We start from the raw sequence: 22,514 nt of genomic DNA, 5'->3' as shown, positions 1-22,514 counted from the left end.
TGTCTAATTAATCACTCGTATTACTCATTCAACTATTTAGCACTGCCCTTGAACCGTTTAGTTTCTATTTGGTGTTATATTTATATTTCATCTTACAAACAAACTACTTACAGATGTTTTCACTTCCCAGTTCCCTGCCTATTTCCATATCTTCAACTATCAAGTCATGCAGCTGTTGCTCTATCACTATCGCAGTGTGAATTACAAAGTTCAACCTTGAGTTCAACTGATACCTAATCATTAAACAACAAACACATTCAACGTAGATTCGTAGAAAGTATGAGCATTTTTCATTTTACTGTTTCTCAGTGATTGAACAGTGAACATTCATCTCATCTTGACGAACATTCTGTTTGAATTTTCAAGCAAAATCACGAATAAAAAATGTTTAGAGAGCAAGTAAGCTAACCATCAGATTGGAATAATAATCTAACATATATTTTTACAGCACTAACACTCGATCATATTTTTGTAGTTCGATAAGAACGGTTACGTTATCATCGAAGATTTCTTAACCGAAGAAGAAATCAACGAATTGAAATCTGCAGGAGAAAAATTCAGCTTAGAAGCAAGCACTGCGTCAAATCAGGCTGGAATATTTGATACAACTTCTAGTCCTCAAGTGAGCTTGTATTTCTTAATAATAACCCAGCTATGATCTCAATTTCTAATAATCAATTCTTTCGCAGAGCTCAGACCGATATTTTTTAGAAAGTGGTGACAAAATCAGTTACTTCTACGAATCTGGTGTTCGTAATGAAGATGGAACTCTCAAAGTAGACCCGAAAATAGCTCTGAACAAGGTGGGCCATGCGTTGCATTGGCTTCACCCGACATTCAAGAAGATAACTTTTCATGAAAAAGTCAAACAAGTTTGTCGCGAATTGGATTTAGTGAAACCTGCCATCGCACAGAGCATGTACATTTATAAGAATCCTAGAGTAGGCAGCGAAGGTTAATATAATTAGATAATTCCGATACAATATGTAGTGCTATTATTCGTATGGTAATCGAGGCATTCATTTTTCATTTCATCGACAGTAAACACACATCAAGATGCATCCTATTTATACACCGAGCCACCGAAACTATATGGATTTTGGTTCGCATTGCACGATGCCACAGAAGAAAATGGTTGTTTACAATTTATACCCGGATCTCATCACGAAGAAGTTACCTATCGATTTATCAGGAACCCCGATCCGAATTCTGAACAGCTTTGCATTTCTACCGGTGCACAGAAAACGAAAACTTACGATGATGATCGATTTAAATTCGAACCGGTGAAAAAAGGTAATATATTATCTATACGTATAATGAAATTTACATTAGTTTGTTTGAAACTTCACTATAAGTACCTATGAATAAGTTTATCCAGATAATTATTCTATTCAGGTTCCTGTGTACTAATCCATGGACAAGTAGTTCATAGAAGTTTCCATAATTCATCGGATAAACCTCGACATGCTTATACATTCCACGTAATCGATACTCATCAAAGTGAATATTCGTCGCAGAACTGGTTACAAGCCGAGTTCCAGTCTTTGTATGAGAATTGATTGAATTCGTATATCAATTCCACGATTTACAATGTAATGTATTTCAGAATGTTGAATATTTGATTATAAATTTTCCAGGTATTGAAGTACCTATACTTAATGCCTGTAATCCATGATGAATTGTATTTTTTATTATAACTTGTAAAATAATTTGTGTGTTATTTTTTCGTTCTTTGGACATTTCGTATTCATGTACCTAGCTACCTACCACAATAAGCGAGAAAACGACCCATGATATGTGTACTTACGAGTATATTTACCAACTAAATAAGAATTCGATGCTCGAATGAAAAATAAATGCTTTTCTATAAAATGAAATTTAAAAAACAAATTAAATAATATAAATAAATAAATAAACGAATAAACGAAAAAATAAATAAATAAACAAAAAAAAAACAACAAACAAAACTCAACAAATCATATTTACGAATAGGTACATACGAACAGGCTAAAAACAATATTGATTTAGTATTTACAGACACGATCGTGTGTGTAAATGCAGATATGTATCTGACTACCGTGATAGTTGACAGCTTTTCATGTTCGGTCAAAATATTTATGGCAGCTGATTTGGCTGCAATAATCGACCTTTTGTTTTTTTTTCAGAAATTTTTTTGGCATTTTAGCCAATTTTTAAGCAAAAATACCCATCACGATTTCTAGATCCAATATCACGATAAATTCAAAAGTATCGATACGATATCGTTGCATCCTTGGTGTAAGCTATTAACAGCAGTTGGCCTGTGTTTCTACACGCTACATCATTTCCTACTTATCCTAGTAGGTACTATACGCTCATATGTAGGTTCTACAAAGGTACAGACAGACAGATTATCATTCGAGTACAAATAGGTACGTGAAATATGTACCATACCAGTAGGTAAAAAAATACAAATTGGAGCTCAATTTTGCAACATGACATAAGATTCTAAGGACGGCGGTAACAACAACGAGGACATATTTTCAGCGGTAACAAATCTTCCAGGGAGGCTGAGGACTGATTTTCTTATCGCCGACTTGCACATATACTTCAAGCTTTGCGGCTGCGTCCAGTAAGGCGACATGGCCAATTTGATTTGTAAGAAGACCGGGCCGAGTACGTTGTAACATTTGGCGTGACTGAACATGGTACTCATCACATGCGAACGCATCAATTCCGGATGTTCTCCCATTGCCTGTACACAATACACGTGTAAATAAGTATGTAAGTAGGTAAAACATTTTTAGGTATCAGTAAGTTCTCAATTTCTGTCAAAAATAACGAAAAATCTCGCTTGTAAAAATTTCCAAAAGTCTCGTTTCTCACTAAAAAATTGTCTTTTTTTCGCAAAAAAAAATACTCAAATTAAGAAAATTGTTTTGATGTCAAAAATTACCCAAAAATTTAAGTAACACAGAAAATTGCAAAAATTCTCGCTTTTTTCTAACGTAAATCGCGTCAAAAAATCATTTTTTTAAATCAATAGGTAATTACCAAAAAGTCTTCTGTTTCAGTTGAAATTTTCAAAACCTTGTTTTTTCATAAACATTTTTGCTTTTTTGCTACTAAAAAGTCATCTCACCTTTGTTTTCGGAAAATTAGTCAAATGTTTCCCTTGTTTGACAGAAATTGTCAAAAGTATCATTATTTTGTCAATAGTGTCCAAAACGTCCTGCGTTTTGTTAAATTCTGAAGTAGGTATGTGGCCTTGTGCCGAAAATCGTCAAAAATTCTCGCTTGTACAAAAATTGACAAAAATTTTTGTTTTTCAGAAAAATAGTTAAAATTTTTCGTTTGCAAAAAGCTTTGAAAAATTTTGCTTTTTTCCAAAAATTGTCTCGAAGCCTCGATTTTTTAGCCAAAAATTGTCAAACATTCTCGACTTCTCAAAGATTGTCAAAAATTCACGCTTTTTAGAAAAATGGCAGAAGGTTGCCCTTTTTTTCAAGAGATTCCAAAAAGGCCCAATTTTTGCCCGAAGTTCTCCAAAAGTCTCGCTTGTTTGACAGAAATTTGGAAGAAGTATAATTTTTTCCCAATAATTTACTAGGAAGTCCCGCTTTTTAGATTGAATTGTCAAATTCTTCTTTTGAAAAAAGGAAAAAACACGATGTCGATTGGAAAACAAGACTTGATTTTTAGTTTGGTCGTTCTCGTCGTCGTTACTCCGTATTTACGGCGGACTGGTTATGCAAATCTATTAACACGATCTTAGCCTATCTACAATCTACATACTCGTAGTGGTACTCATCCGTATTGTAGGTCTACATAGGTACTAGGTAGCTACTAGCTAGGTACTTACTTCGGCTAACAAATACATCGTTCGAAGGCAGTTATCGTTCAATTTCAGTCTTTTCATGATCGAGATTAAAAACCAGGTGAAAGCGCTATTACAACCGTCAAAGGCATTATGGTCGATGTATTTTTCAACTTGTGGTGCGAGTGGCAGACTGTCGCTGACGTTATCGGCCACAAGAACAGGATGCTTGTTCTTCGCTAAAGGTAACTTTGTGCTGGCGACTGTGGTGCCTGCTGTACCTGTAATAACGCACAATACGCATCACAAACGTTTGTACTCGTACTTTTGAAAAAATTTGAAAAACGACTCACTCCTAGTACTTAGAGGTGAAGTAAAGGTAGAGGTACACTTACCGATTGGCCAGACGTTGGCTCCATAATTTAAAAGTAAGGCAGTCAATCGAATACTCTTATCCATATACTGAATGCTGTAAGAAAGCAGCGTTCTGTTCTCGTTATTCGAAACATTTACGTCCGATCCTTCCGACAGCAATACGTTGGCCAATTCGACAACTTTGTCAAAGCAGCCTTCTTTCAAAAGCTTCTGGCCACTGACTAGTAAGGCGGTATTGCCGCTGGCATCTCGCACATTATACCATCGACTAGTGCCAGCGCCTCTGCTTGAAGTCATATTCTTTTGCCGCTGAATGGCTTCTTTTATTAGCTGCATCTTTGTTGGCCAATTGTTGCTCAAATCCGCACCTACAAGTAAGACATGCCCATGTTAGGTACTTGTATACCGTATACTTATGTAATTGTAAATAAACTATGAACAACATAAAAGATTATATGCATGTGGGTTAGCAAGAGATATATGTACAACAATCACTTATGATTGTAACTCTGATCACAAGCTATTGGTTGCAAAATGCCAAATAGTCTTGAAAAAGTAAAAGAAGGCCAAAGAACAATACCAACAGGTAGACATTTCGAAAATCATATCCACTCCTGTGATGAAGAAATTTCAAGAAGAACTGGAAAAACAAAATGAAGATGAGAAAGATGAAGAATGGGGTACCTATTGAAGAAAAATGGCAATCATGGAAGCAAAAGGTGAAAACAGCAGCAGAGAAGGCTATTCCAGTCAAAGGAAAAAGAACACATAAACCATGGGTCCATGGATGACACAGGATATCCTGGGTCTGATGGAAGAATGAAGAGAAGCACCTAAAACCCAGTGGTGAATATATGACACTGAACAAAGAGATCTTGGGAATGTGTGAATCAGGGACAAAAATCAGTGGTATGCAGAAAAATGCCAACAGGGCTCGCAAACCAGATGAATATCACAATCAGTCTGGGTTTTATGTTTTTTGAAAAAATAATGGTTTTAGTGTCAGCCTATCGAGTTATGGTTGAGCACTGATGTTTTTAAAAATATTGCTCTTCACTTCTGGTCTTGGTTATGGGTTTTGATTTCAAAGGAATCAGTTTTGGTTTTGGTTTTTTCCTTTTTTCTCCATTTTTTAGAGGGAAGAAGGCCAAGAAGGTGATCACTTTTTCAAATACTTTGTGTATGTGACTAGAAAGTGGCACTTTGACAGTGCCAAATTTGTCAACTGTTTTAGTTTTTACCTATATTATCAGTTTTTAATTCATTTTTATCAAAAATGCAGTATTAATTAGGCTAAATATCTGAAAAATTCCAAAACCAATTCAGTTTTCAATTGGTTAAGGTTTCACCCAGTTGGGTGAAAATCTGCCCTCAGGTATGTGACATAAAAACGCAGGCAGGAATTCCAGCACTTTACACCAATACATATCTGTCCATTAATCAGCGCATATTTGGTTTTTCTGCCCCTAAGCGTAAAAATCTGCCATTACTGTTGGTTCATGAAAAATTTTTTGACTCAGCCGGGCATCAAACTCTGGTCTCTGGATTGGAGAGCAAGAGTCTCATACCCTAACCATCAGGGCAGATGATATCAAGAGAATAAATATTTATATACTAATGCTAAAACATACAAGTAAAATACCACATTTACGCGCGTTTTTCAGCGAGTCTGCTAATAAATACACTACAAAACATTCTTGTAGCATATTTTGTAGCTGGTTTTTTCGACGTGCAGAAATACGCCTCTTTATTTAAAATTGTGGTGGCCTTACGCTACAAAATATTCTTGTAGCGTGTTTTTCAAAAGAAATTTTTTTCTGCAGTGCAGAAAATGTAACAACCTGAAAAGTCGCTTCAAATTACATCCGTAAATTGGCATTAAAGTATAAAACGCCAATTAAACTGCTCTTTAGGCATTTTTATTGGCAGAAGGGCAGATTTTCACCCAACTGGGCAGTTTTGGACTTCAAATTTGAGAAATAACACTTCTGGTTTTTGTTTTGTTGATGGTAAATAATGCTCCTGGTTTTGGTTTTGGATTTGAATAATTTTAATTTAATCAGGTTTTGAAGGTTTTGGTTTCAGTTTGCAAGCCTGGAATGCCAAGAACTTGAAGATCTGGATTGAAGACACAACTCCAGAGAACTACATAATGTGCACCAAGGTAAGTCAGAACAGCGTCAGAAAAAAACACGTGTCCAAAATAATTACGTTTAAAATGAATCTTAAGGGTTAAAAGATCAGAAGATGTTTGAAAAAAAGAACATTTTTTGAAATTTTGTTGAAATTGTCGATTTTGTCAGGTGGGGTCACATATTATGTTGAGGGTAAAAATCAATTTTTTACTGCTTTTTTGATGAAAATAGTATATTACACAACGAGGGCCGAAAAAGTGATTTTGGATGAGGGTGAGGTTTGTGACCCGAACGAAGTGAGGGGAACAACTCACACGAGTTCAAAATCACTTTTTCTCCGAGTTTAGTGAAGTAATTTTTCCTGAACGAGGGTGAAAAGTAGTATTTTTCACCCCTAGATAGGAAAATAATTTTTCAGCCATAGCTGTCTAGCAGGCCCTTATGGAGTCTTGAAAAAAAAATAGGTACGAGTAACTCTAGCCCAAAGTATCACGACTATTTGGCCAAAAATCAACACATTTTGACAACTTTTCTGAAAATTTACACTTTTTGACAATTTTGACAAAAATGGCCACACCTTGACTATTTTTTCAAAAGTTAAAACTGTTTGACAATTTATCCAAAAATTGACACTTCTTGACTATTTAGCCAAAAATTCTGCCTTTTTGACTGATTTAAATTTGACACTTTCTGACATTTGTTTTCAGTTGACACTTTTTCGACACTTTTCACAAAAATTTACTTACACCATTTTGAAACTTTGACACCATTTTGACAATTTTTCTAATTGATACTTTTCGACAATATATTTAAAAATTGACAATTTTGACTATTTTGCTAAAAATTGTGCCTTTTTGACAGATTTTTTGAAAATTTGACACTTCTGACATCTTTTGTCAAGCTCACAACTTTTCGACTATTTTGCAAAAAATTGTGCCTTTTGACTTTTTTAAAAATTGGACACTTTTGACATTTTTTTTCAAGTTGACACTTTTTTGACTTTTTTTCCAAAAGTTGACGCCACTTTCACAATTTTTCTAAAAACTGACACTTCTTGACTATTTTGCCAAAAATTGTGTCATTTTTTCAACTAAGTAATTAAAATTTTTGACATTTCTTTTCAAGTTGACACTTTTTTGATACTTTTTTCAAAAATGAACGCCATTTTGAAACCTTTTCCAAAAATTGACACCACTCTGACAATTTTTCTAAAAATTATCACTTTTTGATAATTTTCACAAAAGTGGCCACACTACAACTTGACTATTTTTGTTAAAAAGTTACCTTTTTTTCACAATAATATATCCAAGAATTGACACTTTTGACTATTTTTCCAAAAATTGTGCCTTTTTGACAATTTTGACAAATGGTTACATCTTGACTATTTTTTCAAAGCTGACACTTTCTGACAATATATCCAAAAATTGACACTTGCGACTATTTTGCCAAAAATTGTGCCTTTTTGAGAGATTTTTTTGAAAATTTGACACTTTTGACATTTTTTTTCAAGTTGACACTTTTTTGACTATTTTTTCAAAAATTGACACTTTTTTGACTACTCTGCCAAAAATTGACATTTTTTGACTATTTTGCCAAAAATAGACGCTTTTTGACTATTTTACCAAAAACTGACACTTTTTGACTATTTTACCAAAAATTGTGCCTTTTTGTTTTGACAATATTTCTAAGAATTGACAGTTTTTGACAATTTTGACAAATTTGCCACATCTTGACTATTTTTTCAAAGTTGGTGCCTATGTAGGTAGTGTCTATCTAGTGTCTACTAGAGGTGTTCAGAAAGTCAGGAACACAAAATTCCAAACAACCAACAAATGTATTTTATGAAAAAGTGATACATAGACCATGAAATATAGACTTTCTGCTATTACTTGACATAATCACTTCCCCAACGTGGACCTTTTTTCCCACCGTATTTTCATTTTCAAAATTCCTCATTCAAAAAATCTGTACACACTAATTTTTAAATAAATTTTTGACTCAAACTTGAAAAATTTTGTGGTCATTGGACTTTTTACCACCAAAATGTTGTTTTGGAAGTCCGAAGAGGTGAAAATCAAAGGTTTCCATGGCCAGGCTGGATGGGAAGGGGTCCACAACTATCCATTTCACTTTGTCTAACCAAACCTTTGTTTTTCTCACCATGTGAAAAGTCGAGTTATCACAAAAAAGACAAATTAATCGAGCTTGGACACATCCACAACAATGTTTACCAAACCAAATATTGATCCTCAGCTTCTTCAACGCCTCAAGGATATTGTTTCTCCACATGAGAGAAATTTATCCAAACAACACCCCTGCGAATGTCTCAAAACACTCTGCCTATCCATCTTGCAGCAATGCAGCATATCATTCATACATATCTTACTGATATCAAATGTTGGGCTCTAAATCGACTACTGACCTTTGTCTTCTAGAAACCACACTTGAACCATATATCCCTCTAATCTTATTGTGATTAATCTCCAAAAGTGTCCTCTATTTTGCATTAAAAAAAAAAAAACATCATAGAAGGCACCTCTGCTGTAGATAGAAACCATCATGTTCAAAAAGGCTGTAAACCATACTACTGCATGAATCTATACGCGGTTTGCAGCAAATGGTTCCAAAACCATCCCTCTAAAACATATCCAAAAATCAGGTTCCTAGGTACAACCCTTCCCACTGAAAAAAAACTGTGTACCTGACTTTCCGGACATCCCTTGTAACGAGTACATAGACTAGATATGTATTACCTACGAGATAAGTTTACAGGTATAAGCAATATTAGGCATACTGTACCAGATACTAATTCTAATACGGAACTGCAAAATCGGTCGTTATTACAAATAGACGTCGACGGCGCAGGCAATACGGACTGTGGTAGGAATTTTTCATGTTTCTGTAACACGTGACGCGTGAGGTGTGAAATACAACATTAGTGTGTAATTACGTAATTAGATAGGAATTTGGTAGGGTATACGCATCAATTAAGTATCATATACCTACTTATGTACATTGTACTGCACATGTATGTAGGTACCGTTAGTTACAATAAATAATGATTAGATAGGTAGGAAGGACTGAAAATGAATACAGGGTGCCCAGAAATATCGAGTACCCCAAAGAAAGCTTTCTGCCAAATACTTCGGATTGGTCACAGTGAATGATAATAATGATAGCACATGATTCGTTGTTGAACTGGAGAGATAACATTCAACCAATCATATGCATCTATTTCACGTTGCCAACCTATATTTTTAATGAAAAACTTTCGTTGGGGTACTCGATATTTCTGGGCACCCTGTATGCACAATAGATAGGTATACACTCACTATATCTTGGAGATTACATCGAGTAAAACGGCATCGGCAGCGGCAAGTTTCGCCATTTTCTGACCAATTTCTTTCTTGGGCTTGGGCATGGGCATGTGCGTCAGCGGGTTCGTAATGCTTTTTGCTAAGGCTTTGCAGCAGGTTGGGCGCGGGCACTTGTTGCAGTTTCTCACAAGTATCAGTAGGTCTACCTGCAGTAGACGTACTCGTAGTCATGATTCGACATTGCGTGGAGGACGCGCATTTGATGCCATCGCCTTCGCGTGCACATTGCCGCAGTCGCCTAAAATCATTGGCTGTAGTAGAATCGCTGGCCATGGCCATGGCCTTACTCTCGGATGGGACAGCAACCAAATCGAATTGCAACATATGGTCGAAGAAACCGTCGGTGTCGTTGAAGGCATCTTCACCACCGGTCCCGCCGCTGTTACAACGATCGTGTTTTACGAGTATATCGAGCTGGTTACTGCAAAGTGCAAAAGCAAAACAATCAAAAAATATCAGTATGAGTAAACAGAACGATTTAGAAGTTGGTAGGTAGACTTAAGACTAGGGGTATAGGTACTGGTACTACTCGTGGGTACTCAGTACTGTGCACTTGTATAGTGGTACGTGACTGGAGACTGGAGTGGATGTTTCTTAGCACACTGTGACTGTGCCAATATAACAAGTTCTTATAGACAATGTAACAGTACAACGCGGCGCGGCGTACCTACGAGTACTCGTATAAGAAGAACTAGGAAGTGGAAGAGGAAGAGAATGAATGGCCGCGAGCAACGGCCATGCTCACAATTTGAGCTTCCTTGTAACGTGATTTTATATCTACTGTTACAACTTGTATATTGGAAGAGGTAGATGTACTGTTGATGCAGCAACACAACGCCGAAGATCGTTGACTGTAACGGGATCGAGAGTTCGAGACAGACTGGCAAAAGAACGCTCACACTCATACGCTGTATCATCACCATCATCATCATCATCTTCATCACTGCAGTCAGACATGAAATACCTATCATCTTTATTTTGCTGCCTACTGCCAAGTCTAGCTCACCATACTCGATACCTATGTAGGTACTGTACGTCGTCGTACCAAGTACATATGTACCGGTATCTCGGCCAATTTACTCAACCGCGCAAGCTACTCTAGTCAGCTGATTTGACAAGAACAACCTGCACAAACCACAGCCTTAACCCGATGAGAAATGAATACCCACGAGTATCAGGGCCGGATTTAACATATTCGTGCCCTCATAGACAGAAGACTTTTTGGCAGAATGTTGGCAATTTCTGGGGAAAAAAACAATTATTGGCCAAAAGAGAAACTTGAACAATACCTAGTAGTAAAAGGAGGAGCCTTTTGCAATTTTTGACAAATAAGCAAAACTTTTGACAATTTTTAGGGTTTTTACGAAAAAAATCATAGCCATAAGGGTCAATGAAACTCAAAAAATTTTTGTCAATTTTTAAGTTTGATAAAATGAGGAGCTTGGAATCAAAACTCACTTTTGCTATCGGACAAAGTTTCGAGAAAATCGACAATAACTGATTTCGCCTAGTGCGTTGATGAAAAAAACGCCGCAAAGTGTGTCAAGCTCTTGAGTAAGACTACTAAATAGGCTTCCATGAGACATTTTTTTTTTCAAGTTGCCATATCGTTGCAGTATGGCTATCAAGTTTGGCAAAAGTGAGTTTTGATTCCAAGGTGGGGTAATTTTACTTTCTTTTGCAAATATATCAAAAAAAAAGCCTCCTGGAAGAAAACTAACGACAGTAAGCCGATTGGAAATTTAATTCTCTACAATTTTCCTCGACTTAATTTTTCCGTAGAATGCTTCGTTCCGTCTCCATACAGCTTTAAAAGTTTTGAGCGCTGAATTTTTCCAAAAATTATACTTTCTTTTGCAAATATATCGAAAACTAAGCACTCTAGAAAAAAACTAACGATAGTATGTCGATTGGAAATTTAATTCTCTACAATTTTCCTCGACTTCATTTTTCTGTAGAGTATTTTGTTCCGCCTCCAGAGAGCTTTAAAAGTTTTGAGAGCTCAATTCATCCAATTTTTTACCTCCTCAGTTGCATAACTTCCAAATTCAAAACTACTATTTTCGCTATTTTCACTATCAGAAAATGCTTCCGAAGTTGCAATTGAATTATTTTGGCTTTATAGCCTGCCATGCGACCTTGAAAATACAGTTTTTTTTATAGCTTGGAGTCAAAACTCACTTTTGCCACTGGCAAAAGTGAGTTTTGATTCCAAGGGCACTTTTTAACACGAAATTGTGAAGAACTGGGGTCGAATTCGGAAAAATGGATTCTGTAGGGAAAAAGTCAAAAAGCATGAGCTCACCTTATAAAAAGTAATCATGTGCAAAAAAACATTTCCCAGCAATTTCTGAAGAAGTGCGAGACGTTTTTGGAATTTTTTTCAAAAAACCACCACTTTTTAGCCATTTTGCTGAAAAACGAAAATTTTTTTCATTTTTGAAACAGCAAAACTTTGACAAATTTTTGCAAAAAGGAGGGCTGTTTGGCCTAATTTTTCAAAAAAGTTGAACTTTTCAAAGTTGTGAAATTTTTTACAAATTGAGCTAAGAAGCGAGAATTTTTGACAATTTCAGCAAAAAACTGGAAATAATGGTAAAATATGTATCTACCTAATTATTGCCAAAAAATTTGATTTTTTGCAATTTTTGTGGAAAAAGGGAAACTTTTGGACAATTGGGAGGAGGGGGATGAGCCTTTTTGGAATTTTCTGCAAAAATCGCCAATCTTCGGCCACTTTTTTCTACAAAAGCGGAAATCTTTGTCACTTTTTGAAAAATATGGAGTTTTTGAAAATTGCTGTCAAAAAACATATGTTGACAATTTTAGCAAAACGCGAAACTTTTTAGTAACTTTACCGGAGATAAACCCGGTATTTTTTCGCAATTATTGTAGATTTTGCAACCTTTTTGTTTTGGTAAAAAACAGAAGAGATTTTTGGGTAATTTTTGAAAAAAGCACATTTTTTCCAGCAATGTTCCTAAAAAGCGAGAATTTTTGTGAATTTTCTGGCAAGAAGCAAGAATTTGACATTTCAACATAAAAGCAGGACTTGCTGGTAAATTATTGGGAAAAAATTATACTTCTTCCAAATTTCTGTCAAACAAGCGAGACTTTTGGAAAACTTTGGGAAAAAATTTGGCCTTTTTGTAACCTCCTGAAAAAAAGGCAATCTTCCGTCATTTTTCTAAAAGGCGTAAATTTTTGGGAAAACGAGAATCCTTGACAAATTTTTGGCCAAAAAAATAAGCGAAACTTCGAGACAATTTTTGGAATACAGAAAAATTTTTATGAAGCTTTTTGCAAACGAAAAATGTTGACCATAAAAGCAAAAATTGTTGTCAATTTTTGGACAAGCGAGTTTTTTTGACGATTTTCGGCACAAGACCATATTTGACAATTAAACAGAATGCGGCACTTTTTGGGCACAATTGGCAAAATAGCGATACTTTTGACAATTTCTGTCAAGCAAGAGAAACATTTGAGTATAATTTTTCGAAAACAAGGGAAGACTTTTCAGTAGCAAAAGAGCAAAAATTTTAATGAAAAAACAAGTATATTCCAGTCATTTTAGCAGAATTTTTAGTCGAACCTCGGAGAAATTGGGGGAAAGCTGAATTTCACATTATTTGTTCAGATTGGTCTCTCGCAAGAGGTCATTAACCCTGGCCGATACATGTTTTTCGGCTGTATCGCCGAAATAAAGAGCCGGAGAAAAAAAAATGTCCAAACAAAAATTGTTCTACGCTAAATTTCCTATAAGTATGACCAGTTCAGTTAAAACATATTTTTCAATTTTTGGTAAATTTTTGAAAATCTAGGCCAAAAATGAGAAAAAAAAATCAAAATTGTACCAAATTGAGCTATAAAGCTGAAATTTAGTGTATCTATATATACCCGAATTTCAACATGCCAAATCGATTGAAAACTAGGTACATATTTCAAACCGTTTCGTGCAGTTCTGGAGCCTCCAGCACGTTTATAAAACTTGAAATTCCCACAAAATTTTATCAAATGAAGTTGGGAAGAGGAAATTTACGCTGAAATCCAACTTAAACACGCTATCAAGTCGAGTGCTGGTGGATTTGAGTCATTTTGTGGCCATCAGCAACTTTTTGAAAATTTTTGGAGCCTCCAGTAGATTTTTGAAACTTGATTCATGGAATTGAAAAGCCGAAATTCATTCTGTAAACTAATTTTAATTCACTATGAAGTCGACTGTATGTAGATTTCAAGTCGTTTTGTAGCCTTCAGCGAGTTTTTGGAAATTACTGGAGCCTCCTTTACATTTCTGAAACTTGCAATTTCTACAAAATTTCATCAAATGGAGTTGGAAAGCCGAAAGTTGATTCGGATAGATTTTGTGGCAGTTTTAGAAAAACATAAGTTTCTAAAAATCTGCTGGAGGCTCCAAAACGGATTGAAACTGCCTGCGATCCACTTCAGAATAATGTCAAAAATATGGTGTGTCTCTGTTCGGTAAAATTTTACGGAAATTTTAACCATTGAAAGATCTGCTGGAGGCGCCAGTAATTTCCAAAAAGTCGCTGGAGGCTCCAGAACGACTTGAAATCTACGTACTTGCAGTCGACTCCTTAGCGTAATGAAATTAGTTTACAGAATGAATTTTAGCTTTCCAACTGCTTTTGATGAAATTTTGTGGAAATTTCAAGTTTCAAAAGTCTGCTGGAGGCTCCAGAATTGCTTAAAATTGTTTGAAATAGTTTCTAATCGATTTGACAGATCAAAAATAGGATATACCTATCCCAAATTTCATCCTTCTAGGTCAATTTGGTAAAATTTTGATTTTTTTTTTCATTTTTGACCAAAATTTGATTTTCCAAAATTCACTAAAAATTGAAAAATATATTTTAACTGAACTGGCCATGCTCGTAGGAACTTTAGCGTAGAATAATTTCAGTTCAATCACTTTTTCCCCTCCGACCCTTCATGTCGGTGATATAGCTGAAAAACATAGATTGACAAAGGTTAATGACCATGTCGATTTTGAGCCTCCAGCAGATATTTCGATGCTCGAAATTTCTATAAAAATTAACCAAATAGAGTTGGAAATCCAAAATTCACAGTATATTCCAATTTCAATAAGTACGTTATCAAGTCGACTGCAGGTTTTGGTTCAAGTCATTTTGGCGCCTCCAGCGACATTTTGAAAATTCCTAGAGCCTCCAACAGATTTTAGAAACTTGAAATTTCATAAGAAGCAGTTGGAAAACTAAAATTCACTCTGTAAACTAATTTCAATACGCTATAAAGTCGACTACCGGTTGATTTCAAGTCGTTTTGGAGCCTCCAGCAACTTTTTAGTAATTATGGAAGCTTCCAGCAGATTTTTCAATACTCGAAATTTCCAGAAAATTTTATGTACTTAACAGAGACATCCCATTTTTGACATTATTCTGAGGTGGATCACAGGCAGTTTCAATCCATTTTGAAGTCTCCAGCAGATTTTTAGAAACTTCTGTTTTTCAAAAAATCCCACAAAATCTATCCCAATCAAATTTCGGCTTTCAAACTCCATTTGATGAAATTTTGTAGAAATTACAAGTTTCAAAAATCTACTGGAGGCTCCAAGAATTTTCAAACAGTTGCATGACTCAAACCCACCAATTGACAACTTTACCCTCTCCTTAGTAAGGGTGAAATCGCCATTTTGGGAAATGCTGAACTGGTCATACTGATAGGAAATTTAGCGTAGAACAATTTTTGATGGAACATTTTTCCTCTCGGACCCTTCATTTTGGCGATACAGCCGAAAAACCAGTATCGGGAAAGGTTAACGAACTCTTGCGGGGGTATCCGGCAAGTTACGGGGTGCAACTTTTGATGGGTTGTTTTAGAGACCAATCTGAACAAATAAGGTGAAATTCAGCTTGCCCCGAATTTTTTCGAGGTTCGACTAAAAATTTTGCTAAAATCACTGGTCTGGACTATAGGTAGCTAGGTACTTTACTTACCCGTCAATGGAATGCGGCGTTGTAACGCGAAGTGCTTTCGTTCGGTATTCCTTCATCGTTCATGTCTGAAATCTGCGAAATAAAAATAGTGATAGGTACATTAGTATGGCAGGTACCTACATAGCTGTAGCTAGAGCTACCTAGCTAGCCTACATATGTAAGTATATGTGACTATAGATAGAGAGGCACATGCAATAATACATAGATATTACGACAAGTAGACTAGATACGAGTTCAATATCAAAACTATCTTTTTGCCATTTTCATCAAAAAACGGTACAGGACAGGTAGGTAGGTAGGTATCTGCTTGACTTTACGTGTAAAAGACAAAAGTGTATTTACTACTCAGATATTTTTATTCTCGAATTTTCAACGAGAGCCGGAGCCGGAGACTTCTTTACAGATTTGTATTCGAAATAGGTCGACTGTCGAGTATTTTAACCTTGCAACACAGCATCTGTATCAGCGTACCACGCTGCAGTATACTGTACTGCATTCTGCATAAATGCAGACGCACAGGCAAAGCGCAACGTAGTTTGGGATGGGATGAATGGTGATGGTGTAGCGCACTGGCGCAGGTCATTCACCTCGAAACACTGGCACAAGGCGTACCGTACGCGATAGCGGATACTGAATGGTGAACGATAACGAACCGACGCCGACAGACGACAATCACCGCACAATACCGATTATGTTTACGGTACCATACCCCCAACCCCCGACCCTCGGCCCGCTTCTACTGAACGTTGCGTTCATCAGTACTATAAAGTACGAGTACGTAGCACCTACCTTTAATATTGCAAGTACTGTCTGTGCCTGTGCTGTTTCTGTAAGCGAGTATCTATGCTTATTCGTATGCCCATGCTCATGCAATGCAATGCAACCCAAAACTGATTGACTAACGCAAATGCAGACGCAAACGCGCAACAGTAGTGGCATTTACTTCAACTTACCTACTACGTACAAGTACTACGCACTCGTACTACTACTACCAGCTGACCTACATTCCATATTATGCAGCAGCATTGACGTTGACGTCGACGTCGAGTGTCGGAGTACCCATCGCCACCAGCCACCGGCCACCGCGAATGCCAGGTATGCCAATTGCCAATGCTACCATACCATCCGATCTGCTGCCTAGTGCCCTGTGTCCGCGACTCGACGCTCGACCAGGGTTATTGCTGATAACCGCTAATTCAAGTTTGCAGCCTCTCGCCACTCTGTTATATGTAGTAGGAAGAAGAACTAGGAAGGCACTACGAGTATCTACTATCTAGCGATCCACGATCCACTTGCTCGAGTACGAGTACGTTGAACTTGAAAGCGATCCGCGATTCGCCATCTGCGAACCGCGATCCACACGCGCGCACTCCCAGTCATGGTTGTTAATTATTTGACCCGTTGAACTGAACTGAACTGAACTAAACTAAACTAGGGCCGGATTTAACATATTCGCGTTCCTAGGCAGTCGGAAATTCCCCCCCCCCCCACTCGACTTTTCGGTAGAATGTTTGCAATTCCTGAGGAAAAAAACATTTTTTTGCCAAAAGCGAAACTTTAACCATTGTAGTAAAAGGACGAGCCTTTTGGAATTTTTGACACAAGAGCGAAACTTTTCACAATTTTTTCAACAAAATTTGATTTTTTGGTTTTTTACGAAAAAATCACTTATAGCCATTTTAATAAAACTCAAAAAATGTTGTAAATTTTTAGGTTGCAAAAATTTTTAATATTAACATGAGTAATTTTTTAAAAAAACAAACAAAAACATACACAAACGTGATTTTTTGGAAACTATTGGCAATTTTGTAAAATACCAACTTACTTAACGAGAATTTAAGTCAAAAAGCAAAACTTTGGAATTTTTTACAAAAAAACCAGCATTACCCATTTTGCTGAACAACGATCACTTTTTTCATTTTTGAAAAAGCAAAACTTTGACAGATTTTTCCGAAAAAGAGGGCTTCTTGGCCCAAAATTTAAAAAAAAATTGAACTTGCAAGACTTTTTAGAAACTATCCTGATGGAAAACCCAATATTTTTTCGCAATTATTTTTAATTTTAAAAATAGGCCTATATATTTTTGGGTAATTTTTGTAAAAAGAAATTTCTGGCAAAAAAGTGAAATTTTTTCAGAATTCTCGAAAAAAAGTTGAAACTTTCAAAGTTGTGAAATTTTTAACAAATTGATCTAAAAATTCGAGAATTATTGACAATTTCAGCAAAAAATGGAAATAATGGCAGATATCTACATAAGTATTGGCAAAAATATGATTTTTCCCAATTTTTGTGAAAAAAGCGAAATTTGGGACAATTGTGAAGGGGGGGGGGATGGGATTGTTTGAGATTTTCTGCAAAAAACGCCAATCTTCGGCCATTTTTTTTCCAAAGCGAAAATTTTTGTCAATTTTTGGAAAAGGTGGAGTTTTTGAAAATTGTTGTCAAAAAACAAGATATTGACAATTTTAACAACGCAAGACTTTTTTGTTAACTAGGTATAGCTACTGGAGGAAAAACTTGCATTTTTTCGCAATTATTGTAGATTTTGCAACCTTTTTGTTTTGGTAAAAAACCCGAGATTTTTGGGTAATTTTTGAAAAAAGTACATTTTCTTAACAGTGTTCCCAAAAAGCGAGAATTTTTATGAATTTTGTAGCAAAAAGCAAAAATTTGACAATTCAACCAAAAGCAAAACTTCCTGGAACATTATTGGGAAAAAATTATATTTCTTCCAAAGTTATGTGAAACAAATTGGGCCTTTTTGGAATCTTCTGAAAAAAAAGGCAATCATCCGCCATTTTTTTAAAAAGCGTAAATTTTTGACAATTTTTGGCCAAAAAAAACGGGATTTGGAGACAATTTTTGGAAAAATATAAAATTTTTTTAAAGCTTTTTGCAAACAAAAAATTTTAACCATTTTTCTAAAAATCAGAAATTTTTGTCAATTTTTGGACAAGCGAGAATTGCTGACGATTTTCGGCACAAGGCCTTCCCTACTTGAGAATTTAATAAAACGCAGGACTTTTTGGGCACTATTGGCAAAATGGTGATACTTTTGACCATTTTTGTCAAACAGGACATTTTTTGAGTAGGTAATTTTTCGAAAACAAATGTGAGACTTTTTAGTAGCAAAACAGCAACAGTTTTTATGAAAAACCAAGGTTTTGACAAATTTTAACCAAAACAGAAGAGTTTTTGGTAATATTTAATTGATTTTAAAAAGTTATATTTTGTCGTGATTCACGTTAGAAAAGCGAGAATTTGCGAAAAAACAGGCAATTTTTAATAAGAAACGAGACTTGTGGCAATTTTTCAATAAGGCGAGATTTTTTACTATTTTTGACCGAAATCGAGATTTTGTCAACTTCAGGCTTCAGCAAAAGGCAGACTGATTAAAGGCTGTGCAGCCAGTTGGGAAAAAATAAAACATATTATAATTGAGCAAATTGCTCACTAGTCAATTCCCAATCCTGGAGATCTGGTGGTTAAGTAAAAATATGTGCCTAAACTGGGCTAACGTATACACGTCGTTATTGGGAGGGGGGGGCAAAATTTGTCGCTCTCTAAAATTTGTCAACATTTTCCGTCCTAGACACGTGCCTATGTTACTTCCCATAAATACGGCCCTGCCACTACCTATAAGACAAAAAAAAAACTCGTTTTCAAATCTTCTCTCGGTGGTCAGTGGTCATCGAACGCGAGCACGAATACTCGTGTGCCGTAGGATTTAGGTACTCGTTTTCGCAGCCAGAGTCAAAACTTGCGCTTCATATAACCTACGAGCTACGGCAAGTATCTGTGTGGGTATGGATATGGGTATAAGCTAGATAGCTAGAAGCAAAAGCTATAGGTACCTAGGTAGGTAGGTAGCAATAGCACTTAGGTTGAGCCTGGGGCCGCTTCCAACACTTGTACGAATACGATGCACGATGCAAATCGCTAGCGACCAATGTCCAAGTCCAATTGAATAGCAAAAAGTCGATACCTGTACGGCTGTACTCGAGTAGAGTTGACCGCGATTTGCTCACAGGTTAGGTTACAAACAAGAATACCTACTAACCGTATAAACGTACCAACACAAACCACAAACGAAAGAAGATAGGCAGATAGATCGGGATCCTACTCGTACCTACTCCTAATCGTATGTAAATGCACTGTGACAATTTAACTCCACTGGCACAAACACAACATAACACAACGACGGAACAAGTGCGACAGTTTTGATTCGTCGTGAGCCTCGGGCCTGGCCTCGGCCAATATAAAAGCAACAAGTACGAAACGAACTACTCAAGCTCCGTTGACCTACCAACGGAGAAGCAGTGACAACGCTTTAGATCAGCAGACTAGGTAGGTTAGCTATAGGTAAGTAGATAGATGATAAGTGGTAAGTACCTACTCTAGTGACTGGGTTTACGTAGGTACTCAATGTACCACCATCATCGCCAGCAATAGGTCCAAATACGATCGTGATTGTTGCGAAAAACCAAAGCTCCGCTATATAAGCTCGAATTGAACGTAACGAAATACAAATTCGCAAACGACGCGATATATACACGACACACGACACAGCACAGCACAGCACAACTAAACACTAAACTATAAGGCTTCGGCTACGCAAACTACTCTCTCTCGTACTGCTGCCCACTCGATACTCGATAGTAGGTAGGTACGCAGAATTAGCACGTTGCTCTTACTACGCGGTACGAACTACATACGTTACAAAGTTGCATTCTCTCTCATTTCACGATTCGCGATTCACGATCACGTCAGTGTCATCTACGAGTACCTATATGCATACGGATACGAGTAGATCAATACAAAAAGTACGAGTACAAATAAACTGACTCAGAGAGGAGAAACGATCGCGATACCTCAATGGCTAAATCGTCGTCGTTGTGGTAGTCTGGTTAACTGATTACTGAAACTGAATAATACGGAACCGACGAGCGACGAGCGACAACCAACAACGGGAATTAACCGTTCGTCCAACTTGCCACCGGCAATTCTGCATCATATTTCGAACCTTCCTACCTCCTGCGATACGTCTACAGTCTACATAGCTTTAGCTACCTCATTTTCCGTTATCGAGCAACGCACGGAGGCTGCGCTATTGCCGACGATTGGTCATTGGTCAACGTCCGATCATCAGCGATTTTACGCTATACGCTACACCGATTAGATAGTGATTGCATAATTGAGGAGCTCATTGCAAAAATAGCCCTTGTCAAAAATGAGAATAAAACATGAGCAAGACGAAAAACCGTTGTAAAGTCCGGATGAAGTGGTATACGAGGGTCATTCCATGTCAATTGGACCAAGAAGTGGTAGGGGGGTTCGGCGATTTTTTTTAAATTTTTCCTGTGGAAAGACCTTCCGAAGGGATGACCAATGGCGCAAATCGCAGCCATCTAGCCCATTTTTAAAGGCAGGCAGGAGGTGTCAAAGTTTTCAGTGAACCTAAAATATCATCCATTTCAGCAGTGGATTACTCGATAACCGCGATACCTATCAAAATGGAACATTTTCCCATAGTTAGGGGTTTTGAAAGGCTTTTTGGTGATATCATAAAAATCAGTGTTGCCACTTTTTTTCGTACAAAAAATTAGTTCAAAAAGTTTCAAAACGTAGTTTTCATATCGTTCCGACTCTCAAAAATTCTGAAAAAAATATATTATGGACAACTTTTTATGCTGAACATGTTATATCTCCCCCTTTCCAACATTCCAATCCCTCTATCAGACCTAAAGCTCCATTCAAAAACTTTAATGCATGAAGTGTTTCAATCTTCATGGTCTCTAATCCCAAGCTCAAATAAACTAAAAAGAATAAAAAACACTACATCTTTATGGAAAACTTCTGAACAACTTCGGTGTAGATCTGGGGTTCTTCTCACCAGACTCAGAACTGGTCACTCTCTTCTTACTCACCAATTCATATTCCTCAAACAGCCTCCCCCATCATGCCCAGAATGCAATACCTATGCCCTTAAACATTGCTCATCTACTAATAGACTGTCCTTCCTACCAAAATGAACGCTCCAGACTTCTAAATTCCAACCAACTTAAAGTCCTCCTTTCTGATGAGCCCACTCACATAGACAATGTCATCAAATTTCTTTACTCTACTAAATTAGATAAACAAATTTAAAACTTAAAACTTGAAAACCCAGGTAGCCCATTTCTTTATATTGATTGTAACTTTATTTCTAGATAAATGTATATACCCTAATCATAAGTTTGTCTTAATATAGGGCCCCTAGCCTAAGTTGCTGTAAATGGCTCTTAATAAATAAATAAATAAATAAATATTAAGAAATTGTGATGGTAACATGTTGCAAAGTTGATTTTAAAAAATTTGAAGTTTGCGAAAAAAAAAGTTTTGTTGACCCATTTTACCCCAATTTTTACGTACCTGTTGAAAAAGTTGAAAACCCCTTTTCACTCGATGAAATGAACTCCTCACAAAAAAATCAAAATTCGAAAAAATTCAATTTTCAGTTTCAAACATCAAAAAAAGTTTAAATTCATTCAGTTATCTTATTTTGGCCTCTTTCTGACGTATTTCATGAAAAAGTTGATAAAAATTACACTCACAACAAAAAAATAAAAATTCGTTTATTTTTTGAATCTTCGAATTTTGGTTTTTCTGTGAGGAGTTCATTTCATCGAGCGAAAAAGGGTTTCCAAATTTTTCAACAGATACGTAAAAATTGGGGTCAAATGGGTCAACTTCACCTATCAAAACTTTTTTACATGTTTAAATCAAAAAATCCCATTTTTTCGCGAACTCTGTATTTTTTTAAATCAACTTTGTAACATGTTACCATCCCAATTTTTTGATAAGTTGTTCAGCATAA

General features: G+C 36.3%; 2 protein-coding genes across 3 annotated transcripts; one reads left to right on the top strand and one right to left on the bottom strand.

Annotated features, from left to right (window-relative positions):
- The first annotated feature begins 231 nt into the window (after positions 1-231).
- LOC135849647 (phytanoyl-CoA dioxygenase domain-containing protein 1 homolog) lies at positions 232-1,709 on the top strand. The gene is made up of 5 exons (XM_065370148.1): positions 232-399; positions 476-622; positions 690-954; positions 1,042-1,293; positions 1,396-1,709. The coding sequence occupies exons 1-5, from the start codon at positions 385-387 to the stop codon at positions 1,557-1,559; spliced, it is 843 nt and encodes a 280-aa protein (XP_065226220.1). The 5' UTR covers positions 232-384; the 3' UTR covers positions 1,560-1,709.
- Positions 1,710-1,793: 84 nt separating this feature from the next.
- Positions 1,794-20,987, bottom strand: LOC135849644 (uncharacterized). Of its 2 annotated transcripts, none has more exons than XM_065370145.1 (7): positions 20,051-20,987; positions 15,659-15,730; positions 9,639-10,104; positions 9,106-9,205; positions 4,192-4,539; positions 3,842-4,077; positions 1,794-2,734 (listed from the first exon to the last, which is right to left on the bottom strand). In XM_065370145.1, exons 2-7 carry the CDS (start codon positions 15,712-15,714, stop codon positions 2,462-2,464), a joined length of 1,479 nt encoding a protein of 492 aa, XP_065226217.1. In that variant the 5' UTR covers positions 15,715-15,730; positions 20,051-20,987; the 3' UTR covers positions 1,794-2,461. The 2 variants fall into 2 exon arrangements, with proteins under 2 accessions (XP_065226217.1, XP_065226216.1); XM_065370144.1 differs by having other exon boundaries at positions 20,055-20,986.
- Between the last annotated feature and the right edge of the window lie 1,527 nt (positions 20,988-22,514).

Source organism: Planococcus citri, chromosome 1 (assembly GCF_950023065.1).
Source record: "Planococcus citri chromosome 1, ihPlaCitr1.1, whole genome shotgun sequence".
In the NCBI taxonomy this organism is placed as follows: domain Eukaryota; kingdom Metazoa; phylum Arthropoda; class Insecta; order Hemiptera; family Pseudococcidae; genus Planococcus; species Planococcus citri.
Note: the sequence above shows the minus strand (reverse complement) of the source record. Positions and strands in the feature narration are given on the sequence as shown.